General features: G+C 49.6%; 1 protein-coding gene across 3 annotated transcripts in view; it reads left to right on the plus strand.

Annotated features, from left to right (window-relative positions):
- vegfab (vascular endothelial growth factor Ab) overlaps positions 1–18,961 on the plus strand; it is a 46,652-nt gene that overhangs the window by 13,319 nt on the left and 14,372 nt on the right. For 2 of the 3 annotated variants that reach the window (XM_080193012.1, XM_080193011.1), the window contains 4 exons: positions 5,026–5,222; positions 8,544–8,620; positions 10,029–10,061; positions 12,185–12,256. In XM_080193012.1, the coding sequence (XP_080049138.1) occupies positions 5,026–5,222; positions 8,544–8,620; positions 10,029–10,061; positions 12,185–12,256 (379 nt within the window). The remainder of the gene's footprint in view (positions 1–5,025; positions 5,223–8,543; positions 8,621–10,028; positions 10,062–12,184; positions 12,257–18,961) is intronic. The other variant, XM_080193014.1, reaches the window with a different exon arrangement.

Raw genomic sequence — 18,961 nt, forward strand, 5'->3', positions numbered from 1 at the left:
GAACAGCTGTAAACCTCTATGACTATTTGATTAACTTGGGAAGGAGTGGAGAAGGAATATGGGCAGCACGGTGGCACTGTGGGTTAGCACTGTTGCCTCACAGCGCCAGGGACCTGGGTTCAATTCCCAGCTTGAGTCGCACACAATTCTTGAGTGTGGACTTTGCACATTCTCCCCATGTCTGCGTGGGTTTCCTCCCAGTGCTCCAGTTTCCTCCCACACTCCAAAGACATGCGGGTTAGGTGGATTGGCCATGCTAAATTGCCCCTTAGTTTCAGAGGGATTAGCAGGGTAAATATGTGGGGCTACAGGGATAGGGCTACTGCGGTCAGTGCTGACTCGATGGGCCACATGGCCTCTTTTGGCACTGTAGGGATTCTATGATTCCCCCTTAGTTCAAGGTGAAGGGGCAGGAGGCTTAGTGGGGATATGAGGAAAAATCTTTTTACCCAGAGGATGGTGACGGTCTGGAATGCGCTGCCTGGGAGGGTGGTGGAGGGGGGATGCCTCACATCCTTTGGAAAATCCCTGGATGAGCACTTGGCACATCGTAACATTCAGGGCTATGGTCAAGTGCTGGCAGATGGGATTAAGCAGGAGTTCAGGTGTTTCTAATGTGTCAGTGCAGACTTGATGGGCCGAAAGGCCTCTTCTGCGCTGTATAATTCTATGAAGTAAAGAGCAGTTGTTTCTCCTGGCTACCCAGGGGGCACAGACATTGGGTGACGGGGGCAGGAGAACAGAAGGGGAACCGAAGAAATACCTTCAGTTTCGGCATTGCACTCCCTGAGTGATGTCTGGATTAAGTGTAGAATTCAGAAAGAAATTGGATAAGGACTTGATGGAGAGAAAGTAAATGGAAGGATATAGGGATAAACTGGGGACTGGAGCTAAGAGGGTGGTTCTTTCAATGACTAGGTACAATCCCGATGGGCCGAATGGTGCTGTGCTGGTCTATGATACCATTTAGCCCCGTTCTGAGTGTGGTCAATGGTCCCAGTCAAAGACTATAAGCCAGAGTAACGATGGGTCGGTGGTAACGCTTGGTGGGTGCCCACAGGCTAAGTGGGCCATCGCTGATGAGATCTCAGCAAGTGATGGTGACTGTGCTGCTGGGATACCGGGAATACTGGAACAGTAATGCTGGACTGAGTTGAGGAGGAACTTCTTCACTCAGAGGGTTGTGAACCTTTGGAATTCTCTGTTCCAGAGGCTCCGGCATTGAGTATTTTTAAGGCTGAAATCGATCGAATTTTAGGCTGTTGGGGGAATGAAGGGATGTGGAGAGCAGGTGAGGAAGTGCAGTCGAGGGCAAAAGGTCAGTCACCACCTTGTCGAGTGGCAGATCAGGCTGGAGGGGCCGAATGGTCTCCTCCTAGTTCATATTTTCCTTCTTCCCTTTATAACCCCTGCTGAAGACAAGTTATTGCAGATATATTTGGTAAGTGATATTTCGTGGAGACAAGAGAGGCATTGGGGTAGTTGCTGACGGCCAACGCAATCCCGGTTTTTATTGGTCAGACAGGAAGTGACCTGCTTCTGGGGCGGCGCATTCCTGGTGACAGAGGTTAAAGGTCGCTGCCAGCTTTAGGTTCCCGTTGGCTGTGCCGTTGGCGCAGTCGCTGAGGTCGGGTTTGGTGGGGGTTGGGGTCCGTGTGGGGCTGGCCCAGAAATTGGGCGCGCCACGCGAAAGGGGGATTCATTTTGGGACAGGCACATGCCAGGGCACGCAAGGGCTTCATTGCCTTTTGTTTCCTCTGGGCCGGGACCCCACAACATGGGAACAATGGGCAGGCCAACTGGACTAGCAATCCAGAGACCCAAGGTAATGTGTTGGAGACCAGCGTTCGAATCCCACCGTGGTGAAACTGAACTTGGTAAAAATCTGGAATGAATAGTCTAATGATGACCATGAAACATTGTCGAGGGTGGGAGTGGATTGAGGGCAGCATAGTGGTTACACTGCTGTTTCACAGCGCCAGAGACCCGGGTTCGATTCCCAGCTTGCGTCGCAGTCTGCGTGGAGTCTGTGTACATTCTCCCCGTGTCTATGTGGGTTTCCTCAGGGTGCTCCAGTTCCCTCCCACAATCTGAAAGACGTACTGATTAGATGCATCGGCCATGCTAAATTCTTCCTCAGTGTACCCGAACAGGCGCCGGAGTGTGGCAACTGGGGGATTTGCACAGTAACTTCATTGCAGTGTTAATGTAAGCCTACTTGTGACACGAAACAAACTTTTAAACTTAAAACAAGTCAGCGTCAGGAAGAAAAAGACCTCTGTTTTCACAATGTTTAGTTTTAACTCCTTGCAATTTGACCTCCCCTCCCCCCCCACACCCCACACCCCCTGCCACCCCCAACACCACCTCTCCCTCATAAAAATAAGATACAAGGCTGTTTGCGATTGAGCGTGGCAGACTTGCTCAGAACCTCAGCAAACAGAACACGCTTAAAGTTTCAAGTTTATTTATTCGTCATACAGGAGCAGAATGAGGCCACTCGGCTCATCGAGTCTGCTCCGCCATTCAATTATGGCTGATATTTTTCTCATCCCCATTCTCCTGCCTTTTCCCCATAACCCCTGATCCCCCTTATTAATCAGGAGTAAGGCTTACATTAACACTGCAATGAAGTTACTGTGAAATTCCCCTCGTCATTCCACATTCCAGCGCCTGTTTGGGTCAGTGTATCTAACCAGCACATCTTGTGCGAGGAAGCCGCGCCATTCTCCTGGCAGTTGGAGAGTTGACACAGTCCGATATTGAGACATTTCATTATCAGCCTAATCGCCGCTCTTATCGCACACGCGACTCACTCTAATCTCCACCAATGCCACCAAGTGGCTGTCTCCAGTCGAGCAGAGGCACTGCGCAGACACACCACTTTCCCCATGGCAGCTGATCACCGCTGACAGACGCTGAAAGCTACAACCAGCCTCCCATCCACTGACTCTGTCTACGCGCCCCGCTGCCTTGGCAAAGCAACCAGCAAAATCAAGAACCCACGCATCCCGAACATTCTCTTTTCCACCTTCTTCCGTCGGGGGAAAAAGATACAAAAATCTGAGGTCACGTACCAACCAACTCAAGCACAGCTTCTCCCCTGCTGCTGTCAGACTTTTGAATGGACCCACCTTGCATTAAGTTGATCTTTCTCTACACCCTAGCTATGACTGTAACACTACATTCTGCACTCTCTCCTTTCCTTCTCTATGAATGGTATGCTTTGCCTGTATAGGGCGCAAGAAACAATACTTTTCACTGTACGTTAATACATATGAGAATAATAAATCAAATCAAATCAAATCAAAGACCAGAAATTCAATTGGTTCGTAGCCAGCAAACTGTTCCCAGTTTGGGAGCAGGCTGCATTTCCCTGGAATGGTGCAAATTAGTCTGGGGATTTGTTGCCCGATGATTTTCCACAGTTTTCCCAATGGAAGAAGGTGGGAGAGAGAGTATCCAGGGTGCGTGGGGTCCTTAATTATGCTGGTTGCTTTTCCGAGGCAGCAGGGAGTGTAGACAGAGTCGATGGTTGGGAGGCTGGTTTGAATGGTGGATTGGGCCACATTCAGGACCTTCTGTAGTTCCTTGCAGTCTTGGGCAGAGCAGGAGCCCATACCAAGCTGTGATACAACCAGAAAGAATGCTTTCTATGGTGCTCCTGGCTCCAATTGTACTTTCTAACCGAGCCTTCCACAGAGGGGCAACCTCCACTAATCGGTCAACTTAATGGGTTCTGGGTGGTGTGTTATGGATCCGGTTCTTAGCCCTTTCCTGGGAAACTTCCCCAGAGGTGGGAATGTGTCGGGGAGTGATCCCGTTATCAGCACCCCACCACTTTCCTGACCAACTCGGAGAGAACCGTGGTTCCGAGGCTTCTAAAGCGGGAAGCTCTGATCACCCAGCTTGTGGTAAATTGGCTTATCCTATTGACAATAACGCCACAATAGCCAGTTACAGCTTGGGCGTGCTTTCCCTCCAACTGCTCAACAACAACAACTTGTATTTCTGTAGTGCCTCTCGTAGAGTAAAACATCCCGAGGGGCAGCACAGTGTCACAGTGGTTAGCGCTCCTGCTTCACAGCACCAGGGATCCAGGTCTGATTCCCAGCTTGGGTCACTGTCTGTGTGGAGTCTGCACATTCTCCCCATGTCTGCGTGGTTTCCTCCGCTTTTCTCCCTAAGTCCGAAAAACGTGCTGGTTAGGTGCATTGGCCGTGCTAAATTCTCCTCAGTGTACCCCAACAAGTGCTGGAGTGTGGCGACTGGGGGATTTTCATAGTAACTTCATTGCAGTGTTAATGTAAGCCGATCTGTGACAGCAATAAATGAACTTTGAGTTCAGTGTTGGAGGCAGAAAGGCGGGTCGTGTAACAGAGGAGGAATTCCTGATGTGTAGGGCCAGCCAGCTGAAGTACAGCTCCCCCCACCCCAGTGAAGGAGTGAATCAGTTTGGGATGTGCAAAAGGCCTAAATTAATGAACACAGAGAATTCCGAGGGATGTGGAGCTGGAGGAGATTAGAGATAGGGAGGGATGTGGGGATTGGAGGAGATTTCAGAGATAGGGAGGGATGTGGGGATTGGGGAGATTACAGAGATAGGGAGGGATGTGGGGATTGGGGGAGATTACAGAGATAGGGAGGGATGTGGGGATTGGGGGAGATTACAGAGATAGGGAGGGATGTGGGGATTGGGGGAGATTACAGAGATAGGGAGGGATGTGGGGATTGGGGGAGATTACAGAGATAGGGAGGGATGTGGGGATTGGGGGAGATTTCAGAGATAGGGAGGGATGTGGGGATTGGAGGAGATTTCAGAGATAGGGAGGGATGTGGGGATCCCATGCCGGGATTTGAAAACTGGGATGAGAATATGAAAATGGAGACCTTGCTGGAACAGGCACCAGTGAGAGTCAGAGGGCACGGGTTGGGGGTGTGTGTGTGTGTGTGTGTGTGAGGGACAGGGAATCTCGGGCAGATTGCCCAATTTCACTAATGGTCTCCGTTTCCCTCGCATTTCAGTCATCAGGTTCTTGGAGGTGTGGAACAAGAGCTACTGTCGGCCAATAGAGACGCTAGTCGACATTTTACGGGAACATCCGACGGAGTTGGAGCACATCTTCAAGCCTTCCTGTGTGCTTGTGATGAGATGTGGCGGCTGCTGCAATGACGAAGGTTTAGAATGCGTCCCCACCGAGATTCACGAAGTGACGATGGAGGTAAAAGCAAGCTTCGGTACTTAGAGGTAAAGTGGGCTAAGCTACACCCGTGGGGTTGACTTGGCTGAGTGAGGGTGCTGTTACCTCTCCCCCACCAGTGTTGTCTATTCAGCCCTCGGGCGTCCCCCGGGGCCATTTGATTCCCATCTCTAACCCCCCCACCACTCCCCCCCACCACTCCCCCCCCGAGCAGTGAGCTGCCTCCGCGAACCGCAGCGGTCCCTGAGATGTAGGTACACCCACTGTGCTGTCAGACAGGGTTTTGAACCAGTGAAGGAATGGGGATTCTGGTCCCCGCTCAGGATGGTGAGTGACTTGGACGGGAGCTGGAAGGAGGTGGTCTGCCGTTCTACTGGGTGGGGAGGGGGTCCTAGGATTGGAAGGTGCTGCCAAAAATGACATACTGGTTAGGTGGATTGGCCATGCTAAATTCTCCTTCAATGTATGTACCCGAACAGTTTGTTTATTAATGTCACAAGACGGCTTACATTAACGTTGCAGTGAAGTTACTGTGAAAATCCCCTGGTTGCCACACTCCGGTGCCTGTTTTTTGGGTGCACTGAGGGAGAATTTAGCATGGCCAATGCACCTAACCGGCATGTCTTTCGGACTGTGGGAGGAAACCCACGCAGACATGGGGAGAATGTACAGACTTGGCACAGGCAGTAACCCAAGCCAGGAATCAAACCTGGGTCCCTGGCACTGTGAGGCAGCAGTGCTAACCACTGTGCCACCCATAAGAGGTGGCAGAGTGTGGCAACTTGGGGATTTTCACAGTAACTTCATTGCAGTGTGAGCTGACTTGTGACACGAGTAAATTAAAGGAAAAGTGATAAAGTTTATTTTGTTAGTGTCTCAAGTAAGGCTTACATTAACGTTGCACTGAAGTTACTGTGATATTTCCTAGTCGCCATACTCTGACGCCCCGTTCAGGTCAATGTGCCCAGCCGCCACATCTTTCTGACTGTGGGAGGAAACCCACGCAGACATGGGGAGAACATGTAAACTCCACACACACACACACACACACACAGTGATCCAAGCCGGGAATCGAACCCGGGCCCCTGGCGCTGTGAGGCAGCTGTGCTAACCACTGTGCCACTGCTCAGCCTTGGTGAGTTGCTGCAGTGCATCTTGTGGACGGGACACAGTGCAGCCACTGTGCGCCGATGATGGGTTGGGGAGGGGGTGTGAAATATTGCTGGGGTGGGGAACACCATAGCTGAGAATTCAGCGCAGCAGGAATGCAACACTGTTGGAGGCGCCATTCTTCTGTGTGCAAAGTGGATTTGAGGCGTGTTGGGGTTTCTTGGTGGGGAGGAGCGTGACTGGGGTGAGGTAGAGGGAGATGCATCCTTGAAGGAAGGCCCCGGGGGGCCGCCTCCAGTGAGAGAGTCATGGTTGCCCCGTGATTTGGCACACACCAGAAAACCTCGATGCCAGCAGCTGATCTGGGGTCCAGAACGCACCTCCGTTGCCAGGCTGCGGGGCTGGCCTGTGGCTTTAAGACTATCGTTGAGGCTCTGCCTGGCTGTAGTGATCTAAATAGGCCTCAAGGTCAATTACTGCTCACAAGCGAAGATTGCCAAATGCCAGGTGCTTAACTTGCTGGTTCCAGGACAGTGTGTAAGTGACCTAGCCAACTCCGATTAAATCAGCACAAAATGGCTACCCCTCACAACATTCAGACATCACAGTTTGACAGAAGCACTCACTCCTTCTAAATATATAGACTCCCCTATATTTATAGGCTCTCAGGGCAGCCCCAGAGCACTTGACAGCCAATGAAGTGCTTTCAGAGTGCTGTAATGTAGGAGACGGGCTCGGAAAGCCGACCCTTTCATCCCAGGGAATGATAATAGGAGGGGCACAATTGACCTTGTCTGCTTCAGGCTGAGGGACGAGGAAGCAAATCCGTTCCCCTTCCCAGGAGGAGCAGAACGAGGCCATTCGGCCCACCGTGGCTGCACCCTCCTCCTATCACGGCTGATTCTCAAAGCACAAAGAAAATTACAGCACAGGAACAGGCCCTTCGGCCCTCCGACCATACTGCCCGACTTAACTAAAGCCTCCTACCCTTCCAGGAAACACGTTCCTCCATGCCCATCCTATTCACGCAGATGCCCCTTCTCCCTGGAGCCTTTAATCCCCAATCAAGAATCTATCTATCTCTGTCTTAAAGACACTCAGTGACTAGGCCTCCACAGCCCTCTGTGGCAATGAGCTCCATAGATGCACCACCTTCTGGCTCCAGAAATTCGTCCTCACCTCATTCTAAAGGGGCGTCCCGCTTCCAAACTATCTTATAATACAGTGGGGAGGCCATTTGGCAGCTCATCTCCGTGCTGGTCCTTTGAAAGCGCTGTCCATTGGGCAGGATTTTCCAGTCTCGCTTGGGCAATATCGGAAATTCCTGTCCAAGGTCAATGGAGATTTCCGTCACTCTGATTCCATAGTGGGCGAGGAGGTAGAATTCCGGCCTCTGTGTAGAGTTTGTATGTTCTCCCCGTGTCTGTGTGGGCTTCCTCTGAGTGCTCCAGTTTCCCCTCTCAGGCCAAAGATGTGCAGATTAGATGGATTGGCCATGCTAAATTGCCCCTTAGTGTCCTGAGATGTACAGGTTAGGGGATTAGCCATGGTAATAATGTCTCTTAGTGTCCAAAGAAGTGTAGGTTGAGTGAGTTGACCATGCTGAATTGCTCCTTGGTGTACAAAGATGTGGAGGTTAGAGAGATTAATGGAGTAAATACATGGGGTTAAGGAGTTCAGGCCTGGGTGGGATGGCCTGTCAAAGGGTTGGGGTGGACTCGATGGGCTGAATGGCCTCACCCTGCACTCTCGGGATTCTCTGAAGAGAACAATGCTAACTCCTGCAGTCTCTCTGCAAACCATTGCCCCTTACTGTTGGTGTCAATCTCCGATATGACCTTTGCAAGGCCCGGAAGTCCTTCCTAAATTGTCTTAGCCAGCGTTCAAAACACCATCCCGGTTGACAGTTTGCGCCATCTGGTCATATACAGTGAAACGCTGCTGTACGCTGACTGACTTCTGTTCTTGAGGGGTGGGCATTGCTATCGGCCGTCCCTAGTTACCCCGAGAACACGCAGGAGTGTGGCGAACGTGTGCAATCCTTGTGTTCCCGTTCCTTCAGCCATGTTCAGAAGAGAATTGTGGCCCAGCGCCAACCTGTAGGTACAAGCAGCAACACACTAAATCACTCGGAGGCGACCGGAAAGAAGTGTGTTCGTTTTAAGGGGGAAGCAGTCACTGCCGGGATAAACCTATTACTAATGTGCACCTGTTTATTTCTTCCCCCTTCAGGTAATGAAAATCAAGCCCCACCAAGGGGACCATTTAACTCAGTTGAACTTTGTACAGCACAGTAAATGTACCTGCAGGTGAGAGATTCTTTTAACGTTTTTGCCTCGTGGTTACACACGGGAGACCATCCTTTGTTTGAGATCTTAAATATTGACTCGCTGCTCAGGTGCACACAGGTGATCCTAAGGCACTATTTGTCAAACTTTCTCAATGGAACTGATCACATTGCTACGTGCTGTGGGGCAGGGGTGGGGTAAAATGTGTTGACTTCCCCAGCAACAGTTGCTATAGACCCACCCTTTCTGCATAGGCCTCACTCCCATCAACTATGGTGTGAATGTAATCTGGCAGCAGAGTTACATCTGTACTGTATTGCCTTCATGCAAATATTGTGCATGACCCATTGTATCACCCAGTCCCAGAGGGGGGAAAGGACAGTGTGTGACCCACTGTACACCCAGTCCCAGAGGGGGAAAGGACAGTGTGTGACCCACTGTACACCCAGTCGCAGAGGGGGAAAGGACAGTGTGTGACCCACTGTACACCCAGTCCCGGAGGGGGAAAGGACAGTGTGTGACCCACTGTACACCCAGTCCCAGAAGGGGAAAGGACAGTGTGTGACCCACTGTACACCCAGTCGCAGAGGGGGAAAGGACAGTGTGTGACCCACTGTACACCCAGTCCCGGAGGGGGAAAGGACAGTGTGTGACCCACTGTACACCCAGTCCCGGAGGGGGAAAGGACAGTGTGTGACCCACTGTACACCCAGTCCCAGAGGGGGAAAGGACAGTGTGTGACCCACTGTACACCCAGTCCCAGAGGGGGAAAGGACAGTGTGTGACCCACTGTACACCCAGTCCCGGAGGGGGAAAGGACAGTGTGTGACCCACTGTACACCCAGTCCCAGAAGGGGAAAGGACAGTGTGTGACCCACTGTACACCCAGTCCCAGAGGGGGAAAGGACAGTGTGTGACCCACTGTACACCCAGTCCCAGAGGGGGAAAGGACAGCGTGTGACCCACTGTACACCCAGTCCCAGAGGGGGGAAAGGACAGTGTGTGACCCACTGTACACCCAGTCCCAGAGGGGGAAAGGACAGTGTGTGACCCACTGTACACCCAGTCCCGGAGGGGGAAAGGACAGTGTGTGACCCACTGTACACCCAGTCCCAGAGGGGGAAAGGACAGTGTGTGACTCACTGTATCACCCAGTCCCAGAGGGAGAAAGGACAGTGTGTGACCCACTGTACACCCAGTCCCGGAGGGGGAAAGGACAGTGTGTGACCCACTGTACACCCAGTCCCAGAGGGGGAAAGGACAGTGTGTGACTCACTGTATCACCCAGTCCCAGAGGGAGAAAGGACAGTGTGTGACCCACTGTACACCCAGTCCCAGAGGGGGAAAGGACAGTGTGTGACCCACTGTACACCCAGTCCCAGAGGAATTCAAATATTTAGTATTTTTTTTATTTTGTTTCTTCCTACAGACCAAAGAAAGAAAGAAGAGAGCTGGAAAAAAGGTAAGAAATGCCACAAAATAGAACATAGTATGAATGAAAAAGCGAAACAAAAAATTGCTGGGATTTTATGGGTTTTCGTTTTAACCTTATAGCTGGAGAGTGTTGTATTTTACTTGTGACTTATTGGCAATGTTCACCAAACAGTGCAGTGCCCTCAAGTGTGGCAGTGGTGTCATCATCTAAGTTTGGCAAGGGTACATTGGGCAAGTTAGAAAACTGCTTTCAAGCCAGTGTTACCAATATCTACAAGTGTTTTTTCAAGATCCAGCCTAAATCCCACTAACCTTTACTCCTCTTCCCCCCGCCACCCAAGAAAAGTTAAACAGTATGGTAGTGCATGCCATCTATTTTGGGAAGTACCATTGACCCAAAATGTCTTTGGGATAAAATAGGTGCCAGTCTTGCCTGGGGACGTACCCTCTCAGGCCCGTACCCAGCTAGGGATTCGAGGATTTACTCCACTTCAGTGCAAACCTTTAGAAATGAATCCACAAGGCGTTGCTGCTCGTTTCCCCAAAGTAAAAAAATCATTGGCTTTTGGTTTCAGTGAGTATTTTTTGACCAAGATCAGTTGGCCCATTCTTGCCTGGAAGGAGTTAAAAAGTAATTAGAAGTCTGTGTGTGAGACAGTAGAATTCTCAGTGGTGTATTTAACGTCCCTTAGCCAAACTTAGTACAAAAAAGGTCATTTTGCAATTCAATTATGTATGAGAATTAACGTAGCTTTTGTGTTGTGAGCTTAATAATTGAGAGAGCGTGAGTTCAAATCCTACCATGGCAGATCATAATGGAGCTATTTCACAAACAGACATGCAATTAAAAGCCCAAATCATCTTTTTTGGGCGGAATTTAACTGGCACGTCCGCCCGAGGCCAACGGAAAATGTCGTTCTCCGAGCCTTTCCCGCCTCCGGGATCAGGGCGGGGCGAGCCGGTAAAATTCCGACCTTTGTGTGTCGTTTGAGGGATGTGTTAGCTCCCTGTTCTTCTTCAGCTTAATCCGTAGAAACGTTACAGCACAGAAGCAGACCATTTGGCCCGTCTTGCCCATGCCAGCCCAAAGATACCCAGGTGCCCTTTCTAAACCCACCTTCCTGCACCCAGTACACAGCTAACAGCACTTAAGGTACAGACCCAAGTACTTTATAATTGAGTTTAGAGTCTCTGCCTCCATCACCAAGTTAGTCAGCGAGTTCCGGACACCCTCTGTGTAAGAAAGTACTTCTTCATGCCCCCTCTACATCTTCTGCGACTCATCTTGAACCTCGGTCTCCTGGTTCGAGAATTCTTCACCAAGGGAAACAATTTTATCCTGTCCACTCTATCTCTTCCCCTCATAATCTTGTACACCTCAAACAAGTCACCCCTCAGCCTTCTTTGTCCCAAGAAAAATAATCCCAACCTGTCCGATCTCTCCTCATAGCTACACTTTTCCAGCGCTGCCAACGGAATCCACCTGCAAGGACACGGCCTCAGTTTAGTACCGAACCCCCTACGGTTCGGTACTGCGCTGTCGGGGGAAGAAAAGTAGAGAGAGTCCAGCTATAGAGAAACGCGTGTAAGATTCCGAGCGACCGTTCTGTTTCTCCTGTATGATGGAGCCCAAGTAGCGTTGAATTGCCTCGAGCTACGTTGGATCCTTCCATCTACAGTCAATTCCTGGCAGTTACCTCGACCTTTTCCTTCCCGAGTCAAGCGGAGAAGGGAGGCTTCTTATTTTGCTCTGGGCAAGGTAGGCCTAGGGATACTTTTTGGACCTCGCCTGGCTTCCATTTTGGACGCCAATCCTCTTGACGATTCTTCCTTCAGTCGCCAATTCACATCCTTATCGCCGTTTGTTTATCCTTCAGCGCGTTGGCAATTCAAATGTCTTCTGCTTCTCGAGAGGTGTGCCATGCACCCAGGGCACCTTTGCTTCTCCCTCAGTCCGTTCGCATCCCTCTGGCGACGGTTGCGGGGGGGGGGGCGGGGAAACGAGACATCAGAATCCAGACTGGTTGACGTCCCAAAGCCCCACCTGCTCCTTCCTCGCTTGCCCGTTGCTCCCCCATGCCCGCCCCCAGCGCCAGCTAGTCACCTGAGAGGGACCTGCCGCTTAACTGAAGAACTTTGCTCTTTTCACAGCAAGCCGAAACCAGGGAAAGGAAAGAGTCAAAAGCGAAGGAAAAAGAAAAACAGAGTGAAACAAAGCAGGCCGTACGTCAGTTTTTAGCTTCCCATTCAGCGTTCCATGCCTGGCCTGAAATAATTCTTCCCAAGTTGGTTATTAATTTTAAAAGGCTGGGAGAGGGGCTACCAATGAGGGGGGGGGGGGGGGGGTGGGGGAGCGTTTGTTGACAGTGGGGGGTTTGCAATTGGAAATGGTGATCGGGGGAATGATGCTTCATCGTAATTTAGCATGACAATTCTCCGCGCTTTCTCATAATTCTCACCAGTCTGGGTTCGTACAGGAGCCGAGGGGGGGGGTGGATTATCTCTGCTCGCAATCGGAGGCATGGCTGGCTTGTACAATCAAATCACCACTAACTCCCACTTTAACGGTGCGTTCTTCACGAGGTTTGCTGTGGCTTTAACTCACCGCTAACGTGGAATGCTGAAGAATAATCACGCCCCCTATCCACTTTTTCCAGCTTAATTTTCCAAGTACTCCGGCTGGATACGTCCAGCCGGTCACAAATTTAAGTTTCTTTCGTTGTATCACCAGCAGGCTTGCGTTACTAGGCAGCACGGTGGCACAGTGGTTAGCAACGCCGCCTCACAGCGCCAGGGACCCAGGTTCGATTCCCGGCTTGGGTCACTGTCTGTGCTGAGTCTGCATGTTCTCCCCATGTCTGCGTTGGTTTCCTCCAGTTTCCTCCCACAGTCCAAAGATGTGCAGGTTAGGTGAATTGGCCATGTTAAATTGCCCCTTAGTACCAGGGGGACCCACTACAGTAAATGCATGGGGATAGGGCCATGCTAAATTGTTCTTAGTGCCCCAGGATGCGTAGGTTAAAGGGGTTAGCGAGGTAAATATGTGAGGTTACGGGGATAGGGCCTGCATGGGATTGTTGTTGGTGCAGGCCCAATGACTCCATTCTGCACTGCAGAGATCTTATGATTAACACTGCAATGAAGTCACTGTGAAAGTCCCCTAAGTGCCACACTCTGTTCGGGTACACTGAGGGAGAATTTAGCGTGGCCAATGCACCCTAACCAGCACATCTTTTGGATTGTGGGAGGGAACCGGAGAACTTGGAGGAAACTCATGTAGACTGGGGGAGAATGTGCAAACTCCACACAGACAGTGACCCGAACCGGGAAATCGAACCCAGGTCCCTGACGCTGTGAGACAGCATTGCTGCCCACATTGGCAGTGATGTTCAGCAGGGTAGCCACCTTTGTCTGTCTTCATTTGGTGCCCCGATAGCCTGCTGGAAATTCCAATCCCACAGTTCCAAGGGTTCCCAGCGACCGGGCGTTAGTGCTAATCATCCCATTTCGATTCCTCGGAAATGGTCCAAATTGCTGTCACAAGGATAACTGTGACATTGAGCCACTGAAATCTGTTGCAAGAACAGCCATGTTTCAGCAATTTGCCCCCAACTTTAAAACATTTAATTGGTGATAAGGGGTAAGGCCTTTAACCATGACTAGGCCGCATTAAGCTGCCATTTTGAAATTAGTCCTCATATACTGCTTTAGTCACCACTGATTTATTAACAGAGATTTGACACCAACATTATTTCAGCTATTTGTTTACTTATCTCTTTATTTATTTATTCTTACACTGGTTCTTGAATCTTCTATTCATTTTAATTTTTTATCTGTCTATTAGAGTCACAAGTAGGCTTACATTAACACTGCAATGAAGTTACTGTGAAAATCCCCTAATCACCACACTCTGGCGCCTGTTCGGGTACACTGAGGGAGAATTTAGCATGGCCGATGCACCTAACCAGCACGTCTTTCGGACTGTGGGAGGAAATCGGAACGCCCGGAGGAAACCCACGCAGACACGGGGAGAATGTGCAGACTCCGCACAGACAGTCACCCAAGCCAGGAATCGAACCTGGGTCCCTGGCGCTGTGGGACAGCAGTGCTAACCACTGTGCCATCCCTATTTTCATGCAGGCGCAACTGCCCCCAGGCATAGGAAGCTTAAACAGAATTGTCGTGCCCTGCTCCAGGACGGCTTTCCAAGGAGAACCAACGTTTCTCCTTGAACCAAAACTTCCGGAAAGGAGCTTTGGAAAGTAGCCACCTCGTAGTCATCTGTTGGGGATCAAGATAGCAGCTCTGACCTATTTGTTTTGCTTCTGCTGAAATAATACGTCTGTCAAATCAACCTTAATGTCATGGATTTTCTTTGCCTGATATAATGTGTTTTCACTTCATTCTGAGGGGTTTCTGGAATGGGAGGGGAAGGCTGTCCCACATCGTGTAGGAACGGCAGGAGCCATTCAACATCTCAATCATGTTCTTGAAAACATAGAGTCCCTACAGTGCAGAGGAAGCCCATTGGGTCTGGACCCGCTCCGGAGCAGCCCATCCAGGCCCTAACCCCGTAACCCCACTAACACTAATCCCCCTGACAGTGAGGGGCAACTTAGCATGGCCAATCGACCTAACCTGCATATCTTTGGATGGTGGGAGGAAACCGGAGCACCCAGAGGAAATGCATGCAGGGAGAACATGCCAACTCCACGCAGACAGTGACCTGAGGTCAGAATTGAACCCAGGTCGCTGGCACTGTGAGGCAGCAGTGCTTGTCACGGTGTCACAAATTCTATAACAACGTTCAAGAAGCATCTGGATAGATACATGAATAGGCAGGGAATGGAGGGATATGGACCATGTAGAGGCAAGGCCATATTAGATTAGAGAGGCATCTGTGTCGGCACAGACTTGGTGGGCCGAAGAGTCTGTTCCTGTGCTGTACTGGTCTTTGTTCTTTGAATGTAATCGTTGACATTCTTAGATACGCTTCCACCCCCCCCCCCCCCCCCCCCCCCAAACTCTTGCAATGAAAGTAAGGAAGTCTTGCTACACTTATACAGGGCTTCAGTGAGATTGCATATGGGGTGCTGTGTACAGGTTTGGCCTCTTTACTGCGGAAAGGATATCATTGCGTTAGGAGCAGTTCAGAAAAAGCTCGACGGATTCCCAGAATGAAGAAGTTTTCTAATGAGCAAAGGCTGGCTGGATTGGACCTGCAGTCATTGGCATTTAGAGGAATCAGATTCTGAGGAGACCCAAACAGAGTGGATGCTGAGATGTTTCTCCTTGTGGGAGAGACTAGGGTTAAAAAATAAGGAGATTCCCATTTAAGATGGAATCAAAGGGATTTCTTTTCTCTGAGGGTAGTCAGTCTGGAGAACTCCCTTTCCCTAGGGAGCAATGTCTTTGGATATTTTTAAGGCTGGGTTAGATCTTTGGCAATAAGGGTGAAAGGTTATGGGGAAAAGTTAGGAAAGTAGCGTTGAGACCACCATCAGACCTGAGCAAACAGTAGATCAGACTCAAAGGGCTGAATGGTCTGCTCCTTCTCCAGATTAGTATGTTAGAGGCCATTACTTTATTTATTAGTGTCATAAGTTGGCTTACATTAACACTGCAATGAAGTTACTGTGAAAATTCCTTAGTTGCCACACTCTCGCGCAAGTACACTGAGGGAGGATTTAACATGGCCAATGTACCTAACCCGCACGTCTTTCGGATTGTGGGAGGAAACCCACGCAGACACGGGGAGCACTGACAGTGACCCAAGCCAGGAATCGAACCCGAGTCCCTGGCACTGTGAGGCAGCAGTGCCAACCACTGTGCCACCGTGCTGCCCTACATGATGGGGTTCAATTTTTATATGATTACATTTGATGTCAGATGATCACTAAAGATGTCAGTTGAATGCTTCCAGGGCATTGAAGGCAATGAAATGATACAAAATGATCACAAATAAGCTTTGTATGATTTCATTTTATGTTAGCCGACCGCTATTTTGTTACTGAAGATGTCAAATAATGGCTGACTGATCACATTTGAATGCGGGTGATCACAAGTGAGTGCATGTGATGCCTGTCACAAAAAGATGTCAAATTTGTCTGGTGGCACTCCCAACATTGGGAAACTGATGCCCCAGGCCATGCCATGACCATCTTACGGGCACAGTTTCCACAGAATGATTTGAATGGTAGCGTGTTGCAGGAGTCCCTTTCAAGAGAAAGGTCTAGGATAAATATCTCACATCTTATGAAAAGCTCTTGCCTTTGTTGGTTCGTAACTGCATTGGATATCTCCCAGTTATGGAAGTGTTCCCATCCGTTTTCCAACATATAAAGCTACTCCTTGCCCCTATGGACAAAAATAAGCAGCGATTTTTAAGAGCAGGAAGTTGATCCGGAAGGAATGGCCTTGGGTTTACCGAACCACCCCCATAATCCCACTTGCCTCTCAGTCCAGCTTCACTTCTTCAATAAGCTTGGAGACCACTGACCCGAGAGTCCTCCTGTTTGCAATGTTTATCACCATCTAACTGAAGTTGCGTCAAGAAATGGAATTGGGATTCATTCTAAACAAAATATTCATTTTTGGAATGGGGGTGTTGATGGGAAGCCTTCCTTGGAAGACTTTAGTGAGCCTTTAGTGGGCAGCAATGTGGCATAGTGGTTCGCACTGCTGCCCCTCAGCACCAGGGACCCGGGTTCGAGTCCCGGCTTGGGTCACTGTGTGGATTTTGTACGTTCTCCCCATGTCTGTGTGGGTTTTCTCTGGGTGCTCCAGTTTCCTCCCATAGTCCAAAGATATGCGGGTTAGGTGGACTGGCCATGCTGAGTTGTCCCTTCGTGTCAGGGGAGTTGTGGGGAAAGGTGAGATTGTGGTCGATGCAGACTTGATGAGCTGAATGGCCGCCTTCTGCACTGTGGGGGTTCTATGATTCTTCTTTGCATGAATGAGTGGTTTGGTTGCAAGGTTGTCTCAAAGGGGAGTTAAGAATCAACCAACTTGTGTGTATGCATCATGAGAACGTGGGACTAGAAGACATGTATTTAGCCCTTCAAGCCTGTCCATCATGCACTAAGATCATGGCAGAGCTGGCTATGGCCTCAGTCCCATTTTCCTGCTTTCCCCCTCTCAATAACCCTTGGATCCCTCGCCCACAAACCTGCCCAACTCTTTCTGCCTTGAATAAATTCAGTGAAACAAAGAAATCCCACAACACCAGTTTAAAGTCCAAACAGCTTTATTTGTAGCAGAAGTCCAGCGCCAGCATCTCCACATCATAAATGCAGTGACCCAGCCTCGGCTACTTAGTGCTAAAGAGAATTCCACACACTGACAATCTTTTGGAAGAAAGAGTGTTCTCGTCACCTCTGTCGTATAGACTGAGTGCTGATGTTCTCCACAGAGTAAAAAGTTGAGTTTTTCTGATAGCTTCAATTTTCAGGTCTATTTTTTAGAACAAAGCTAAATATTTTCAGACTGCCGTGAGGGAATTTGAACTCGCGTACAATTAGTCCAGGATTCTGGATTGCTAGAATGACTAATGATGGAGATAGAGTGTGAGAGTCCGCTCCGCATTTCCAAGATGCTATGGCAACCTGCACGGTGATATGTTGTAGTCTGGAGCTACGGTTAGTGATAGAGGTTCCGTAGATTTTTCCATCACGTGGCCAACTAGGTTTCTCTTTCACCGCCTGCCGTTGGCATTTGCTGGATGGGTTTCCAAACCCAACTTATTTGGCTGTGTTCTGAATGCACCTTGGCCATTTCGTTGCACAGTGGTTAGCACTGCTGCCTAAAGTATAACGTTGTTATAGAGAGTCACAGGGGTTCACAGCATGGAAACAGGCCCTTTAGCCCAACTTATCCATGCCGCCTACTTTTTACCACTAATTTCCCTCACTTAGCCCATATCCCTTTGTACCCATCTTACCCATGTAACTGTCTAAATGCTTTTTAGAAGGTAAAATCGTACCTGTCTCCACTGCTCATTCCAGATACTCACCACCCTCTGAGTGAAAAAATTGCCCCTTTGCACCTTTTTGTATCTCTCCCCTCTCACCTTAAACCTATTCCCTCTAGTTTTAGACTCCCCTACCTTTGGGAAAAGATATTGAGTATCTAGCTGATCTGTGCCCCTCATTATTTTATAGACCTCTATAAGATCATCCTTCAGCCTTCTACACTCCAGAGAAAGAAGTCCCAGCCTCTCCTTATAACTCAAACCAGCAAGTCCTGGTAGCATCCTAGTAAATCTTTCCTGCGCTCTTTCTCGTTTAATAATATCCTTTCCATAATAGGGGGTGACCAGAATTGCAGGCAGTATTCCAAGTATGGCCTTACCAATGTCTTGTACAATTTCAACAAGACGTCCCAACTCCTGCATTATTAATAGTCTTATTGTGAAGATATGTCTGCCTTGTAATATTGCTGCCAATGAGATTAAAGAATTCAATGAAAGCCAATAAAATAGCTATCTCCCCCTAAAGGTAAAACATCACCTTTCTTCCTTGTGTGTGGGATTGGGGATAGAGTCCTCATAGAATCCCTACTGTGCAGAAGGAGGCCATTCGGCCCATCAAGTCTGCACCAACTCCAATCCCACCCAGGCCCTATTCCCATAACCCCACATTTACTCTGCTAATCCCCCAAACACTTGGGTCAATTTAGCATGGCCAATCCATCTAACCTGCATATCTTTGGACTGTGGGAGGAAACTGGAGTCCCCAGAGGAAACCCACGCAGACACGGGGAGAATGTGCAAACTCCCCCCAAGCTGGGAATCGAACCCGGGTCTCTGGCGCTGTGAGGCAGCAGTGCTAACCACTGTGCCACCCTTAAGGATGGCAAGTTGTTCGCTGTAAATGGGATAATCCTAGAATTTGGGATTACAAGACCGTGCCTCGTTTCCGAATCCGGGAG

This window comes from Carcharhinus amblyrhynchos, chromosome 7 (genome assembly GCF_965287045.1).
Source record: "Carcharhinus amblyrhynchos chromosome 7, sCarAmb.v2.hapA, whole genome shotgun sequence".
Taxonomy (NCBI): domain Eukaryota; kingdom Metazoa; phylum Chordata; class Chondrichthyes; order Carcharhiniformes; family Carcharhinidae; genus Carcharhinus; species Carcharhinus amblyrhynchos.